At 45.6% G+C, this 18,376-nt stretch overlaps 1 protein-coding gene across 1 annotated transcript; it reads left to right on the top strand.

The window, feature by feature from the left end:
* Positions 1 to 15,305: 15,305 nt before the first annotated feature.
* Positions 15,306 to 18,362, top strand: C23H10orf120 (chromosome 23 C10orf120 homolog). The gene is made up of 3 exons (XM_052661033.1): positions 15,306 to 15,496; positions 15,706 to 15,781; positions 17,607 to 18,362. Exons 1-3 carry the CDS (start codon positions 15,306 to 15,308, stop codon positions 18,360 to 18,362), a joined length of 1,023 nt encoding a protein of 340 aa, XP_052516993.1.
* The last annotated feature ends 14 nt before the right edge of the window (positions 18,363 to 18,376 follow it).

The raw sequence follows: 18,376 nt of genomic DNA, 5'->3' as shown, positions 1-18,376 counted from the left end.
AACACCACAGTTCAAAACCATCAGTTCTTCGGTGCTCAGTCTTCTTTATACAAAGTAGTTGTGTATATGTCAATCCCAATCTCCCAATTCATCCCACCCTCCCTTTCCCCTCTTGGTGTCCAGACATTTGTTCTCTATGTCTGTCTCTAATTCTGCTTTACAAGTAGGTTCATCTGTACTTTTTGTTCCTTTTCTTGTAGAAGCACAACCTTAGTCTCTGCCTTTTCCCTTGGTTTATGTTCTTCCTGTGTGCCTGTTTGCCTCCAGATTTCCCCTTTTTAAAAAGATCCTGGTCCTATTGGATTAGTACCCACTGTATTGACCTTATTTTAACTCAATTACCTCTATAAAGGTGCTGTCTCCAAATAAGGTCACCTTCTGAGGTCCTAGGGGTCAGGACTTCAACTTATGGGATGAAGACAGTTCAGCTCACGACACATGGCATGGACTGAATGGGCAGCTGGCACAGACAAGGCTGAAGTCTCTATTGTCATCAGCAAAGTCAAAACACACAGCTGCAAATACAAAATCCTCAATTACAGGCAAAAGCCATCCAAACGGTACGTCCCCACCACCATGCCGCGTCGTGACTCTTCACCTGCATTTCTGCCCTCTCCTCCCCTCATCCCTCCTCTTGAGGCTCGATTGGCCTCCTGGGGGCCGTCAAGGTCACGAGTGCACTCATCTGCTTTGCCATCGACCCATCCCTTGACATCACCATTCTCAAAGCACCCCCTCCATCCTCTTTATCCTTTGTGCTGGATGGCTAGTTGGCCTCCTTGCCGGGATGAGTCCACTTCTGGACACCACATCGGACATGCCTGATACTTCGAGTGCCCACCGGCAGTGCCTGCAGTTGGGTGCAGTGACAGCGAAGCTGGAGAAGACGCACTGACTGCTCGCTGTCAAGTGGCCACAGTCACAGCAGTGGCCGTAGCTGCTATTGAGGGCTCCGCCACTGACTGAGGAGATGGGGTGATGGTGGGGTAGTGGAGGCTGCCATGAGGGCACCTTAGTGGGTGACAGAGGTGCGGCTACAAGAAGCTGAAGCTTCGCCTATGACTGCAAGGGTCGGAGGGACGAAGCAGAAGTGGATGGTGAAGCCAGCAGCCATGGAGACACTCCATGGATGGCTTTTGCTTTGAACACTACTATTAAAAATATCAACCATTAATTTCCCACCTATAGAATCGATGGACTTTTCAATGGAAAAGAGGCAAAGCCTTGCACAGCTCCTTTTGCCAATTTGGGATTCTCTACCCTGCCATTCAGGTCTGTTCCCAGGACTCTTCCATACACACAACTGAAAGATCATGAACATGTACTCTTCCTGGGGTTAGAGCCTAAAGGAGATAGACTGTAACTCCCTCCCTCTTACCCGCCATGGGAGTTCTAGGGTCTTTAGGCGATGTTTTGCCAACTGGGGTTTTAAGATAAGATGGTTTCATGTTTGTACTCCGTGACTCACACAATCTTTTTCTGCATGCTCAATTGGGCTCAGCCTTTGCGAAAGAACGTGCTTCCTCCCTGGGTAAGTCCCCAGTGGGGCAATGGGTTTCTGGGGAAGTTCAGAGAAAGACCATCCTCTCATGATATGGAGGAAACCCAAGCCCTTACAAACAACTCTTAAGCTGTGTCTCAATTGGTGGAAAAAGACCAGGGTTTCACACAGACACTTGCAAGCCCAAGGAAAGCAAGCAGGGGTACTTCCAAATAGAGAACCGTCACATTTCCAGGCAGGAAGAGCTAGTTAGGGGTTATAATCTACATTTTATGAAACATACAGGAGTTCCACTGCAAGATATTGGTGATACCTGGTGAAGTTTCCAGAAAAACGGAAGATGGTTGAGAATTGAGACTTGCCAGCAGAGCTGGTCTTCCATCAGTGAAATGAAGTTGCTCAGTCATGTCCGACTCTTTGCGACCCTGTGAGCTGTAGCCCACCAGTCTCCTCTGTCCATGGGATTCTCCAGGCAAGGATATTGGAGTGGGTTGCCATTTCCTTCTCCATGGGATCTTCCCCACCCAGAGATCGAACCCAGGTCTTCCACGCTGCAGGCAGACTCTTTACCGTCTGAGCCACCAGGGATTGTTATATGTAGTTGTACCATCATAGAAAGATTGTAGACCTTTCTTACTGGTGGGTAATGGGCTTCCTGAGTGCCCCTAGAACCACTTGGAATCCCAGCCCATTTCCTGAGTTCAGACCTTCCCTATATAAAATGTAAACACAGAAATACACCTACTCAGCAACCCTCGATATGCCCTGTGCCAAGGCTACAGCCTTTCTGTTATCATCTGGCCTATCATAGCAGATTATGCTTCCCAGGCGGCACAGTGGTAAAGAATCCACCTGCCAATGCAGGAGACACGAGAGGCGCAGGTTCAACCCCTGGGTCGGGAAGATCTTCCTGGACTAGGAAAAGGCAACCCACTCCAGTATTCTTGCCTGGAAAATTCCATGGACAGAGGACCTGGTGGCTTACAGTCCATGGGGTTGCAAAGAGTCGGACATGACTGAGCACACACATACATGCACACACACACACAGGCACACACACACACACACCATCATAGCAGATTACTAAAGCTCTTAATATGCTTTGTTTTGGAAGCAAATGCCTTCTAGAACTCTCATTAATATTGTTTTAAATAAATATGCATATTTAAAGTATTTAAATATTTTAAGGCATGTATAGTTCATAGACTTGCTTATCCGTGAATGCTCTGTGGGTGTTAATTATTATTGCTAATCTTGGTGGCATTCCTTATTTAAGACAAGACCTGTGGTTTAGGGGTGGTGACTTTGGGGCAGCTAAACCCTTGCCTCTCACCATTTTCCTGTGTGAATTTCATTAGCTTCCTGTTCAGATTTAATCTCTTTATCAGACTGATTTGTATCCATTCAGCACTTCATCATTTCCTGGAGGGACTCTAACCTCAGATTATACTGAGATTGGGGGTTTTGTTTTTCTAGTTTTAAATAGTGTGACCTTGGGCAAATCATTGAAACTTTCCCCCAAAGTAGCCAACTTCTTTGTCTGTAAAACTCCATCAAAGGACCTCCTGAGGAAGAATGAGTAGGGGGCCGCCCAGAGACCCCAGCGCATCAGCGCTGAGAGCCCTGTTTACTATGTTGACAGTAGAGACAACTTCTGTGAGTCCTTTCCTGTTGTCTTCTTTTCCAGATTCACAAATGGGACTTCCTGGAAGTCAAGACCCCAAAACGCAAAATCATTCGTATTTGTGACTTCTCTCTGTGTGGGGAGAGCTGCTCTCTTTTTGGGGCCATGGCTGAAGAGCCTAAGCTATTCCATCTTGTAAAAGAACTCCATTTTGTAAAGGTTCCGGGCAAACAGACTTAGACTTTGGATATTGCCTAAATTTGCCCCACTGTGCGTGAGCCAATCAGCCCTTAGGTTAAACCTCCTGACTTTAAGTTCAAGAATTTGTGATTTGCCTTGGAAGTAATGATTTACCTTTGTGATTTACCTTGGAAGTAATGAGTTACATTTGTGATTTACCTTGGAAGTAATGAGTTGCATTTGTGATTTACCTTGGAAGTAATGAGTTGCATTTGTGATTTACCTTGGAAGAAATGATTTACTGTGGAAATAAGAAAGCCAATCAGAATCCAACACCTAACCTTTCCACAGAAGGTAACCAATTAGACGTCTCCCAACCCAGAAACTCCTGTTTTTCTAATTTTTCGCGTGAGAATACCCTATATAAGCAATGTAACCCAGCGTTCGGGGCTCCTCTCCTTAGCTGCTGCGTCGGTAACGGTGGGAGCCCCAGCTCGAGCTTGGTAATAAAAACTCTCTTGCTTTTGCATCGGATATTGGCTCCCTGGTGGTCATTGGGAGATTTCGCGACTTGGGCATAACATGGCTGCCTTCTCAAAATTAAAAAAAAATTTTTTTTAACTGGATTATAATTGCTTCATAATCTAGTGTTAGTTTCTGCTGTATGGCAATGTGAATTGGCCATATTTAGACATATATCCCCTCTCTCTTGAGCTCCTCTCCCACGCCCATCATCCCACTCCTCTAGGTCAGCACAGAGCACTGGGCTGAGCTCCCTTGTAAGTTGATTCCCAGTTTCCCCATCATTCCTTCCCTGCTGCATCTTAGCCACATCTCACTTAGAAAAAAAATTTTTTTATTGGAGTATAGTTGATTTACAATGTTGTGTTACTCTCTGTTGCACAGCAAAGTAAATCAGTTACACATCCATAGATTGTTATACCCCCTCTTTTTCAGATCCTTTTCCCGTTATAGGTCAAGCACCCACAGAACGGGAGGGGCAGAGCTGAGACCTGAACCTGGGACAAATCCCTTCACCAGAAGCTATAGTTTCCCTCTCAAAATGATGAAGAAGACGGGGCTCTTTTCCTTCTTGGCTCATCTGTACGGGGCACTCTTGGTGTAAGCAGAGCCTTGAACTGACTTAAGGGCTTTGGTCATATCAGCAGCCCTGGGTTTCCACTGCTGGGGTGCACAGTGCCTTAGTTAGAGGACGAAAATGATTTGTTTTTCTCATTTGCACTTAAGAGTTATTCGTCTCTCTCTTTTTAAAACCTATTCTCATTGCCCTGGGGCCTCAGATCTGCCATTAGACCACATGGTCTTAAGTGACTCCTCTTTCTCTCTTTTTCTCTAAGTCTCCCCAGGTCAGGTGAGCACCCTGTGAGCCTTGCATCTGGTGAGCCAGCTGGGACGTACCTTCCAGACATGGCCAGCTCTTTTCCTCTGGCATCCTCTTTTTGGCTGTTTACCTCTCAGGTGGGGTATGTAGCAACCCAGATGGGGGACAGAGTTGAATCAGATGTCAGCGGGGCTGGGACGCAAGACAGGAATGGAGCCTGGACCCTGCTTAATCGTACCCTTCCCCATCCTCTTCCCATTCCCCACCTTCATGGGGGAGAAAGGAACATCACAGCCTACGGACTGGACTTGGTGTGGCCCAGCAAGGAGGGTCTTTTCTCCTATTTTATCTATGTCCAGATTTCACAAGGAGTGACAGGCAAGAAGGAGCATTCTAAATACAGGAAGGCTGCCCATCCCCCCGCCTCCTGCCTTGTCTGGTTGCAGTGGGACCAGCAGAATCAACGTCTGGTTTGTCTGGCGCCATCTTCATGCCAGGCTAACAGAGGAAGTTGTTATTTAAAGATAAGAGAAACCACAGTTCACACCCTCCCCTGTAATCCGATGGAGTCTCGGAACTGCTAAGCTGGAGTTAGGGTAAGGTAGGACTATCCCCAGCCTGGCTCTCAGAGTGAGCTCAGACATTATCCCAGGCTGGTATTTCCGGTTTCATGAGCCAGGATTTAGCAGTGCCTCCAGTGTTGACGGAGGGGCAACAAAACATCCAACACACTCTGCAGCTGAAAGCCAGAAAGTGAAGTCAAGTGAACTGAAAGTCGCTCAGTCATGTCTGACTCTGCGACCCCACAGACTATACAGTCCATGGAATTCTCCAGGCCAGAATACTGGAAAGGGATCACTTCAAAAAGAAAGCACTTGAATGCAAATTTGTAGAGACAGAATGTAGACCAGCAGACTACTGGCTTCCAGGGGATTAACTGTAAATGGGCAGAAGAGATCTTTTGGGGGAGACATTCCAAAACTGAATTGTGAAGGCAATCATACAATTCAGTAAACTTATTAAAAATCAGTGAATGACATGTCTAAAACAGGCAGATTTTGTGGTGGATAAAGTTTGCTCTGGGGCTTCCCACTGATGGCTCACTGATAAAGAATCTGCCTGCTAAGCAGGAGACACAGGTTCAGTCCCTGGGTCTGCAAGATCCCCTGGAGAAGGGAATGGCAACCCACTCCAGTATTCTCGCCTGGAGAATGCCATAGACAGAGGAATCTGGCGGGCTACCATCCATAGCATTGCAAAAGAGTTGGACATAACAGCTACTAAACAAAAACAAAAGTTTATCCTGATAAAGTTGTTTTTAAAGAACTAAGCTGTTAAGCATGCCGCCTCCTTCGAAGGAAGCTGCAATGCTAGTCTCACTCTTCAGGAAGTGCCAGCTTGTCTGCACCCCCTGACAGGCTCTTCTAGTCTCTGCCTGCATCCTTTCCTGGCCCCTTGTCCTGTCCCCACACACCCTTTTCTGCCAACAGTTCCGTGAACTCACAGGCTCTCTCAGGCTTTGCTCTTTCCCTGTGTAGAGTGCCCACCCCTCCTGCCCTCCTGATGGGTCCTTAGGGCAGGTGTCACTTTACCTACAGACAGATCAGATCCAGCCCAGATTTCCCCAAGGTGGGCAGGGAAGAGACTGGCCAGGATGGAGAGTGTGGATCTCAAGGACTGCCCCCAAGCGCTCTTCCCTGGATCTCCGCTTCCCCTTGAGAGGAGTCTCACTAACCACTGCTGACCCCAGGGTCCTGGCCTCCAAGTCACAGTCCACATTCCTGCCCCACCACCCTTCCCCGCAGCCTCAGTGTAACCCTAGACCGAGACCAGACTGGAGCAATTGGAGCTCTGGCTCGCCCTTCAGGGAAGCAGACATAATCAGGAAAGCACGTGGAACCACGAGGTTCAGCTTATCTCTGGCCGCCATGATGGGGCTCCCAGTCTGGCTCCTGACTTTGCTCCGAGCTGGCTCCCTGCGGTAGAGGCCATCTTTCCCTTATCACCAGGGCCACCGGCAAGAGTGGTTAGACCTTTCAAAGATCTAGATGCAGGAGAGTAAGAGCTGGAGAGTGGCAGTAATTCTTTTAGTCTAAAGCCCTTCTTCCATGTACCGGTTTTTCTTGCCAGAGGACTGGGCTCACCCCTGATGCTTTCAGGAAGATGCCTCCACCTCCTATACACAATGAAGTGGCCTCACCTAAGTGATTTAAGCAGGCAACCAGAAACGAGCCCTGGAGATGCATACTGTCAGGAGCTGAGGGGTGTTTTCACTCAACCTGTGGCCCCTCCCTTTACACCCCAGCCCACAGAAGGACATCATGCCACTCAATGGCCCAGAGCTCCCTGCTTCACTTTACAGTGCTATCTTAGCTAAGCTTTTTGTTCTCATTCCATAGATATTTATTAAGTGTCTTCTATGTGTCAGTGCCTGGGATTTCCTTGGAAGGAATGATGCTAAACCTGAAACTCCAGGACTTTGGCCACCTCACGCGAAGAGTTGACTCATTGGAAAAGACTCTGATGCTGGGAGGGATTGGGGGCAGGAGGAGAAGGGGACGACAGAGGATGAGATGGCTGGATGGCATCACTGACTTGATGGACTTGAGTTTGAGTGAATTCCGGAAGTTGGTGATGGACAGGGAGGCCTGGCGTGCTGCGATTCATGGGGTCACAAAGAGTCAGACATGACTGAGCGACTGAACTGAACTGAACTGATGTGTCAGTGACTTCATTTTAATAAGATCTTTAGGAGGTTCATATGGGCTTCCCAGGTAGCTCAAATGGTAACGAATCTGCCTGCAATGTGGGAGACCTGGGTTCGATCCCTGGGTTGGGAAGATCCACTGGAGAAGGACATGGCAACCCGCTCCAGGATTCTTGCCTGGAGAATCCCATGGACAGAGGAGCCCGGTGAGCTACAGTCCATAGTGTTAGACACAACTGAGCGAGTAACACTTGCCAGGGGGTTTATATACACATAAATTTTGGAGAATCACTGGCCTAGAAGACCTTTCTAGGAGGCTGGAGCACCCGTGAAGAGATACCCCACATCCAAGGTAAGAGAAACCCAAGTAAGGGGGTAGGTGTTGCGAGAGTGCGTCAGATGGCAGACACACTGAAACCATAATCACAGGAAACTAGTCAATCTAATCACATGGACCACAGCCTTGTCTAACTCAGTGAAACTAAGCCATGCCATGTGGGGCCACCCAAGATGGACGGGTCATGGTGGAGAGGTCTGACAGAATGTGGTCCACTGGAGAAGGGAATGGCAAACCACTTCAGTATTCTTGCCTTGAGAACGCCATGAACAGTATGAAAAGGCAAAATGGTAGGATACTGAAAGGGGAACTCCCCAGGTTGGTAGGTGCCCAATATGCTATTGGAGATCAGTGGAGAAATAACTCCAGAAAGAATGAAGGGTTGGAGCCAAAGCAAAAACAATACCCAGTTGTGGATGTGACTGGTGATAGAAGCAAGGCCCGATGCTGTAAAGAGCAATATTGCATAGGAACCTGGAATGTCAGGTCCATGAATCAAGGCAAATTGGAAGTGGTCAAATGGGAGATGGCAAGAGTGAACATTGACATTTTAAGAATCAGCAAACTAAAATGGACTGGAATGGGTGAATTTAACTCAGACGACCATTATATCTACTACTGTGGGCAGGAATCCCTTAGAAGAAATGGAGTAGCCATCATGGTCAACAAAAGAGTCTGAAATACAGTACTTGGATGCAGTCTCAAAAATGACGGAATGATCTCTCTTTGTTTCCAAGGCAAACCATTCAATATCACAGTAATCCAAGCCTATGCCCCGACCAGTAACACTGAAGAAGCTGAAATTGAATGGTTCTATGAAGACCTACAAGACCTTTTAGAACTAACACCCCCAAAAGATGTCCTTTTCATTATAGGGGACTGGAATGCAAAAGTAGGAAGTCAAGAGATACCTGGAGTAATAGGCAAATTTGGCCTTGGAGTACGGAATGAAGCAGGGCAAAGGCTACTAAAGTTTTGCCAAGAGAATGCACTGGTCATAGCAAACACCCTCTTCCAACAACACAAGAGAAGACTCTACACATGGACATCACCAGATGGTCAACACCAAAATCAGGTTCATTATATTCTTTGCAGCCAAAAATGGAGAAACTCTATACAGTCAGCAAAAACAAGACCAGGAGCTGACTGTGGCTCAGATCATGAACTCCTTATTGCCAAATTCAGACTTAAATTGAAGAAAGTGGGGAAAACCACTAGACCATTCAGGTATGACCTAAATCAAATCCTTTATGATTATACAGTGGAAGTGAGAAATAGATTTAGGGGACTAGATCTGATAGACAGAGTGCCTGTATGGACAGAGGTTCATGACATTGTACAGGAGACAGGGATCAAGACCATCCCAATGGAAAAGAAATGCAAAAAAGCAAAATGGCTGTCTGAGGAGGCCTTACAAATAGCTGTGAAAAGAAGAGAAGCAAAAAACAAAGGAGAAAAGGAAAGATATAAGCATCTGAATGCAGAGTTCCAAAGAATAACAAGGAGAGATAAGAAAGCCTTCCTCAGTGATCAATGCAAAGAAATAGAGGAAAACAACAGAATGGGAAAAACTAGAGATCTCTTCAAGAAAATCAGAGATATCAAGGGAATATTTCATGCAAAGATGGGCTCCATAAAGAACAGAAATGGTATGGACCTAACAGAAGCAGAAGATATTAAGAAGAGGTGGCAAGAATACTAAGAAGAACTGTACAAAAAAGATCTTCATGACCCAGATGACCACGATGGTGTGATCACTCACCTAGAGCCAGACATCCTGGAATGTGAAGTCAAGTGGGCCTTAGAAAGCATCACTGTGAACAAAGCTAGTGGAGGCGATGGAATTCCAGTTGAGCTATTTCAAATCCTGAAAGATGATGCTGAGAAAGTGCTGCACTCAATATGACAACAAATTTGGAAAACTCAGCAGTGGCCACAGGACTGGAAAAGCTCAGTTTTCATTCCAATCCCTAAGAAAGGCAATGCCAAAGAATGCTCAAACTATCTCACAATTTCACTTATCTCATACACTAGTAAAGTAATGCTCAAAATTCTCCAAGCCAGGCTTCAGCAATACGTGAACCATGAACTTCCAGATGTTCAAGCTGGTTTTAGAAAAGGCAGAGGAACCAGAGATCAAATTGCCAACATCTGCTGGATCATGGAAAAAGCGAGAGAGTTCCAGAAAAAAAAGTCTATTTCTGCTTTATTGACTATGCCAAAGCCTTTCACTGTGTGGATCACAATAAACTGTGGAAAATTCTGAAAGAGATGGGAATACTAGACCACCTGACCTGCCTCTTGAGAAATCTATAGGCAGGTCAGGAAGCAACAGTCAGAACTGTACATAGAACAACAGACTGGTTCCAAATAAGAAAAGGAGTACATCGAGGCTGTATATTGTCACCCTGCTTATTTAACTTCTATGCAGAGTACATCATGAGAAACACTGGGCTGGAAGAAGCACAAGCTAGAATCAAGATTGCTTGGGAGATAGATCAATAACCTCAGATATGCAGATGACACCACCCTTATGGCAGAAAGCTAAGAGGAACTAAAAAGCCTCTTGATGAAAGTGCAAGAGGAGAGCGAAAATGTTGGCTTAATGCTCAACATTCAGAAAATGAAGATCATGGCATCTGGTCCCATCACTTCTTGGGAAATAGATGGGGAAACAGTGGAAACAATGACATACTTTATTTTTGGGGGCTCCCAAATCACTGCAGATGGTGATTGCAGCCATGAAATTAAAAGACGCTTACTCCTTGGAAGGAAAGTTATGAGCAACCTAGATAGCATATTCAAAAGCAGAGACATTACTTTGCCAGCAAAGGTCCGTCTAGTCAAGGCTATGGTTTTTCCAGTGGTCATGTATGGATGTGAGAGTTGGACTGTAAAGAAAGCTGAACAATGAAGAATTGATGCTTTTGATCTGTGGTGTTGGAGAAGACTCTTGAGAGTCCCTTGGGCTGCAAGGAGATCCAAACAGTCCATCCTAAAGGAGATCAGTCCTGGGTGTTCATTGGAAGGATTGATGCTGAAGCTGAAACTCCTATACTTTGGCCACCTCAAGTGAAGAATTGACTCATTGGAAACAATCCTGATGCTGGGAGGAGTTGGGGGCAGGAGGAGAAGGGGATGACAGAGGATGAAATGGCTGGATGGCATCACTGACTCGATGGACATGAGTTTGAGTGAACTCCGGGAGTTAGTGATGGACAGGGAGGCCTGGCGTGGTGCAATTCATGGGATCGCAAAGAGTCGGACACGGCTGCGCGACTGAACTGAACTGGTCTGCCTAGAGCCAATGGCTTTGTAAAGGGAACTATGATTCTAAAGCACACAGCCTCTCATATAAATTCTGAATATAGCACAATGTTAGAAAAGAGCATCATTCTTATAAATCAAAGGGGCTATGTCTGTAGGGACTCTTAGCCCTGGAGAGCAGGGATGTCTGGTGGGTCTTTGCAGAGCCAGCTTTCACTGAGTGGCAAAATCCACCAGAGGGTGCCAGAGCCCAGGAGGTGACTGCAGGGACAGGTGTGGCTAGCGGAGGAAGAGAATCCTGGACTTTTTGTGTATGACCTGTGTACACACACATGCAAACACACACATGTACGAGCACTCCTTGATAGTCATTATAATATTAAGTTGGAAAATATACTTAAAGAAAAAGAGATAGAAAGTTAAGAAGTTCAAAAGAAAAGAAATTTTTAGAGAATGATATGAGAAATCATAAATATATATGCAATACGTATATAGATTACCATTCCTACCTACAACAGGAAATGCTTTCTTAAACAAGTCATGAAAAGCAATAACCATTCAGGAAAAGGCTCATAAGTTGGAGTGCAGCTGGAATAAAGGACATCTTTTTAAACTTAATTTTATATTAGAGTTGGTTTAGAATGCTGAATTAGTTTCAGATGCACAGCAAAATGGTTCAGTTATCCATATACATATATCCATTATATATCATAGTGTATATATTTTTAAAATTAATTTTCAGTGGAGTATAGTTGCTTTACAATGTTGTGTTAGTTTCTGCTGTACAGAGAAATGAGTCAGTTATACATGAACATGTATCCACTCTTTTTTGGATTTCCTTCCCATTCAGGTTGCCATAGAGCTTTGAGTAGACTTCCCTGTGCTATACACTAGATTCTCACTAGTTATCTATTTTACACATAGTATGAAGAGTGTATATATGTCAGCCCCAATCTCCCAACTCTTCGCACCCCCAAAAGGCATTTTTAAGAAAGGGATGAGGCTAGTCAACAGTAGGAGCAGATATTTGTAATATATTTTACTGGCAATGGGCTTATACAAAGAATATGTAAAGAAGTTGTACATATCAATAAGAAAAGCAATTACTAGAAAAAAAAATGGACAAAAGTCCCGAATAGACATTTCACTAAGGGTAATCTCTTATGGGCAATAGAAAAAATATTTGACTTCATTTGTAATCAGAAAAGTGTAAATTAAACCCACAATGACATATCACAACCTACCCACTAGTGTTAGCAAGAAGGAATTCTCATACACTATTGGTGGGATGGTGAACTATAAAGACATTTTTGAACAGAGCTGAGAATTCTCTAGGAAACTGACGTTACACGTATCCTGCTGCTGCTGCTGGGGCTAAATCGCTTCAGTCGTGTCCGACTCTGTGTGGCCCCATAGACGGTAGCTTACCAATTTCACTCTTAGGTACGCATCCAACACAGTAACTGCAAGGAAACCTGTATAATCATGCTCCCCAGATTAAAAAATCCAAATGTAAGCAACAGAAGACTGTTTAATAAATAAGACGATCATGCTAAATGACAATGAAAATGATTGAACTACAAGCATAACAACAGCAGACTCTGGAAAATACATTGAGGGGAAATGCAGGTGTGAAAGAATTCATACTGCATGAATCTGTTAATACGAAGTCCAAAAATGGGCAAAACTATGTACAAAAATGAAAACTCTGATATTAAAAAGCTATTCAAAAATTAAGCAAATCTTTAAAACCTAATACTTAGAAGTAGATTTGAGGGTTACTTTTTCATGTGTTGACTCGGCTGGGTCCTAGTGCCAGCCAGGGCTTCCCAGGTGGCGCTAGTGGTAAAGAATCTGCCTGCCAGCCAATGCAGGAGACCATGGTTAGATCCCTGGGTCAGAAAGATCCCCTGGAGGAGGGCCTGGCTACCCACTCCAGTATTCTTGCCTGGAAAATCCCATGGACAGAGGAGCCTACAGTCCATAGGGTTGCAAAGATTCAGACATGACCAAAGCAACTTAGCACACATGAATGCCCAGTCATGCTTTGGTCTGATCCATTATTCTGGATATTTATGTGAGGGTGTTTTTGGATGAGACTGGTATTTAAATTGGCAGACTTTGAGTAAAGCAGATTGCCTGGTGCTCCATAATGTGGGTGGGCCTCATCCAATCAGCTGAAGGCGTGAATAGACTGAAGACTTGTGTCCCTTGAACAAGAGGCAATTCTCCCAGTGGTCTTGAACCTCAACATGGGCTCTCCCAGAGTCTTCAGCCTGCTGGACCACGCCGGCAGATTTTGGACCTTCCAGCCTCTACAATCATGTAAGCTAATTTCTTAAAATAAATTTCTCTCTTTTTCCAGTTCCCACCCCAAACCCACCATAGTCGTGGTGACATCACTTCTGGCCAGCAAGGCATTGGTGTGTTATATCACTGTCTCTCTGATGTCTGGAGCAGCTGTGCCACCTTTTTCTACCTGAACCTGCTGAGCCAAGGCTGTAGCTACTCCATCTCAATACCTGGATGGGACCAGGCTGCGGGTCCATGGCTAGTCCTAGAACATCTCCCACTAGCCCACAGTCCACTGCTCATATCTCTGTGTTTTTCCTTCTAGTCCTTTTTCTTCTTGAATACTGTTGTATTGACACACCGAGATCATACCCTATATAAGTTTTGTATGGTCTTTTAAAAAATATCACATTACATCCCGAGCGTATTATTGGAAATTTGACGAAGATTTGATTTTTTTGATGTGTGCCATGCTTAGTCGCTCAGTCGTGTCCAACCCTTTGCAACCCTCTGGACTGTAGCCCACCAGGCTCTTCTTCTCATAGGGATTCTCCAGGTAAGAATACTGGAGTGGGTTGCCATGCCCTCCTCTAGGGGATCTTCTCAACCCAGAGGTTGAACCCAGGCCTCCTGCATTGCAGGCGGATATTTTTACCATCTGAACCAAGATCCATAATAATCTTTTTTTTTTAATATGTATTTTTTGGCTGTGTCAAGTCTTAGATGTGGCACAATCTTCAGTCTTCACCGTGGCCGGTGGGATCTTTAGTTGAGGCATGCAAATTCTTAGCTGAAGAGTGTGGGATCTAGTTCCCTGACGAGGGATTGAAGCCAGGCCAGCCCACCTGCCCTGGGAGTGCGGTCTTGGCCTCTGGACCACCAGGAAAGCCCCAGTCCTTAATATTCTATCATGCACCATTCATTGGTTGTTCCACAAATATTTGTGGAGTGCATCCTATATGCCAGGTGTTGTGTGGGTTGTGCAAACAGCTCTGTGTAGGACAAATGTGTGAGTCAATGCATACAGGGCAAGAGACACTGTCTATACTGCTCCGCGGCACTGGCTGCTGATTTCCAGGTTCACGGCTGTCCTAGGGGAACTGAAATTGCCCCGATATGGGAGAGGAGCATTGGTGTGTTTTAGATGGCTGTTATGAGCATGAGGCCTGGACATATCCCCACTTACGGGTGTTTTTTGGTAGAAGCAAAGGAAAGCTTCAGGACCAGTACTTGTCAGAGACATCGTCTTCCATGAGCTGCTTCGTTACTTTTTAAACTCATTTTTTTCAAAAGGTAATAGGCTCACATGGTTCTAAACAATACTGTACAAAACAATAATGTACACAATGAAAAGACTCATTACCACCTTATCCATATCTGCCAGGCACCCACTTCTGATAACCATTTATGACATTTTTTGCATGTATTATTCTAGTGTTTCTTTATCCAAATGCAAGTATACATGCTTATTTTTTCCTTTCCAATACAAAAAGGTTGTCTACAATTTATATACTTCTGTGCCTTGATTTTTGCACTAACAGTATTTCTCAGAGATATTTCCAGGTAAGCCAAGCCTGGCTTACCTAAAAGATAAGCAAGTTGTTAAGGCAGAGAGGGGTATTTGAGACATGAGGGGAGCATGTCTAGAAGCTGATTCCAAGAACCGTGAATAGAGTTCATGAATGGAGCATGAGGAACTAAGATTGGAGAGGCAAGCCAATACCAGGGAGAGACTTCAGGTGATGAGTGTCCATCCAGGAAGAATTGAGCAGTCTTTATTGGCTAATAAGTGGCATTGATGTGGTCAGATCATCTCCCAGCTACACTTCTCTGCCCACTCTATTCCCCTGGACTCCAACATACCAAGACCATGGTGGTGTGTATCCATTTCACCCCAAGGGATCATTTGATGCCTAAACTCAGACCTCACAATAGCTGCCACATAAGCCAGTTATGATGCAAGATGTTTGTGACTGTCCTCTGGGTTCACATTAAAGCTGTCTTAGAAAGAAAATCCAGGCACTGACACCTCCCATCCTAGCCTGGAGCCAGAGTATGATCAGAGAATGGGAGAATGGCTGTCCGAAGATTGGAAAACAGAGGGCTAGAGATTCAAGGGTCCAAGAAAGGATGACTACAGAGGGAAAGTTAAATAAGAATGGAATACCGATGCGAGTATTTAATATAAGTGATTCCTTCCTGAATAAAGAGTCCCAAGGGGATCTATGCCCTGCTTCACCACTGGGGTGAGTGTAACCTGTGCTTCTGGTCCATTTCCTCCCACCCATGTCAGATTTGAGGCCAAATGGAAGAGCCTACCCTGTGGCTGTAGAAACCGTGATCACAGAGGCCTTATCCTGATCAACGTGGCATCATCCTTTGTGAGATTTCCCACTCCAAAAGGCAAAACTAGGAAGACCATTCCCAAGTTCTAATACACCTTTCTGCCTTCCAGGATTTGGACCAAATTCTACAAGTCAGACCCACGCATTGCCCTCGGGAAATACTCCCCCTTGGAGAAAGAGATCCTAGTAAGTGCTGTGAAATTTATACACAGGGAGGCCCCATGGAATCCAGGCAGTTAGGCTAGGAGAGTCAGAGTTTCAAAAACCACCAGCAACACAGGTGTGAGTCTCCCAAGCAGTGGAGGAAGGTTGGCTGAGTTAACTAGTGGCTTCCATATTTGCCTAGCAAAAGCAAAATACTCTCTTATTACAAAGTCCCAAGCAGGACTGTAACTACAAGTGATAACAAATCACGGAAGCGGCCTTTTCTCGAGCCCTTATCTTGCACTAGTTGCTTTCATATATGTTATCTTATGGAGACCTCACAGGGGCCTGTAAGAGCAATACAATTCTCTCAGATTCATAGTAGGTGAGATGGAAAGTCAGATTTGAACCCAGGCTCATCTGTTCCCAACGATCTATCCTCATTCTCACTATACAGGGTCTCGGGCACCCTCACGGATAGAGGGCAAGGGAGCCACTAGATAATTCTTTCTGTGGGTGTCCTTTGTTCCTGTCAAATTGAGAACTTTTAAAAAATTTTCCATCCTAAATGCTATATTTTTATTTTTTTGTTGTTGAGGTAAGATTGATTTAGAACATTATTGTTGAGGCAGTCTGAGAGCAGGTGGGAAAAGAATTTCCAGGCACAAACTGCAGAAAGGAGTGTGTTTATTTAAAAAAAAGAGCAGAGATAAAGTGGGCACTTCGAGTGCAACAGGCTGACAACTCCTGACAAGCCAGGGAGAGTTGACCGCTTTTGTGAGTTAATAGCTGATTTGTATAGCCTCAAGACAAAGACAGTTCCTGCTGGAAGGTTGGTGTTAGGTGATTGGGGCATGACAGGGTGTTTCCTGGAGTGGGCATCTTTGCCTAACTGGGAATCAGGAAGCTTGTTAGTGATGATCAAGGGGACTTTTGGTAAGGTTACAAAGGGGCCCAGTTGGCTTTGGTAAGGTTACAAAGGGGCCCGGTTGGCTTTGGTAAGATTATAAAGGGGCCTGGTTGGCTTTGGTAAGGTTATAAAGGCACCCGGTTGGCTTTGGTAAGGTTATAAAGGCGCCCGGTTGGCTTTGGTAAGGTTGTAAAGGGGCCCAGTTAGCTTTGGTTCTGGGCTCTGCTTCTGTGGCCTTGGTGCAAGGCCTCACACCTGTGGCCTGCAGCAGGACTCAGCAATTACATCAGCATCATGTGTACAACGTTGAGTTTCATATTTCTCTAAGTGTTACATGTGCTCCCCACCAAAATTTAGTTTTCTCCATAACCTTGCAGCCCATCTCCTTTACTCTTTTTTCCCTTCCCCTCCCCACTCTTCCTTCTCTGGTAACCACTACTCTTGTTTTCTCCCCTTTACTAATCCTTGATGGTAAGTGAAGTGAAGTCGCTCGGTCATGTCTGACTCTTTGCAACCCAGTGGGCTCCTCTGTACATGGGATTCTGCAGGCAAGAATACTGGGGTGGATTGCCATTTCCTTCTCCAGGGGATCTTCCTGACCCAGAGATCAAACCTGGGTCTCCCGCATTGCAGGCAGATGCTTTATCCTCTGAGCCACCAGGGAAACCTATACTAAGTGAAATAAATCAGATTGAGAAATAGAAATACTGTAGAAATTCACCCACACATGGATTATAAAAAACTAACCAACAAACAAATGAACACATCAGTCCCCTTGATTTTAACCACCGCCTCTCCCCACTCATCCCCCAGCCCCCTGCCCATTGGCCCTGGAGAAGGGGATGGCAACCTACTCCAATATTCTTGCCTGGAGCAGAGCCTAACAGGCTCTAGTCCATGGGCTCGCAAAGAGTCGGACACGACCGATCGACTCACACACCTTTTCCCACTTGTCAGCGTCTAGGTGGCGTTCACACCGTGGCAGCCCGGAGGTTTCTGACTTACAAGCAAGAGGAAGAACGGGAAATGCTCAAGGAACTACAGACATTGTCTTCAGACTACAAACGGGCGGTGGACTATAGAAGGCAACACACCCCTCCTTGTGCCACCTGTGGGCCCCTGGGGAAAATGTGGACGGCCAAGGTGATCGTGTCCCCGGAGGAGTTCAGGATACCCCGGCGGGAGAGGCTGAATGTCAGCAAGCACATAGAGCGTATGCAGCTGGCGAGAGCCCTGCGGAGCAAGCAGCTCCTACCCTATGTCGAAAGGTTTAGGGACTCGTCGCTTCTGCCTGCAGGGGGCCTGGGCCCCATGGCAAGGGCCAGGGCTGGGGAAGGCCAGGATGACGGCAACACCGATGATGGCAATGATGCCCATCAAAAGGGGAGAGGAGAGGCGGAGAGCAAAACCTCCAAAAGACAGGAAATAAAAATGAACGTCATTTTCAAGTCAGAAGAACCCAAAAATAGCATAACGTACCATCCAAATGATCTAAAGCCATTCCTCCCCGCAAAGAAAGTGGAGAGGTCCATCACTGGCTTAACAAACAGAAGTCTTTTGCACGTGTCAGAATTTCCTGGCGACCTCATGCTAATGAATCAGGATTTTCTGTCTCGGGGGATCTACCCCAGTTATGCAGCACAGGCCACCCGTCTGGAAGAAGAGAATGCCTGGAAAGGGTACATGTGCAAAGTTGCTTCCCATCATTATTAAAATGTTATTTATCT

The sequence above is a fragment of the Budorcas taxicolor genome, chromosome 23, assembly GCF_023091745.1.
Source record: "Budorcas taxicolor isolate Tak-1 chromosome 23, Takin1.1, whole genome shotgun sequence".
Lineage (NCBI taxonomy): Eukaryota > Metazoa > Chordata > Mammalia > Artiodactyla > Bovidae > Budorcas > Budorcas taxicolor.
Note: the sequence above shows the minus strand (reverse complement) of the source record. Positions and strands in the feature narration are given on the sequence as shown.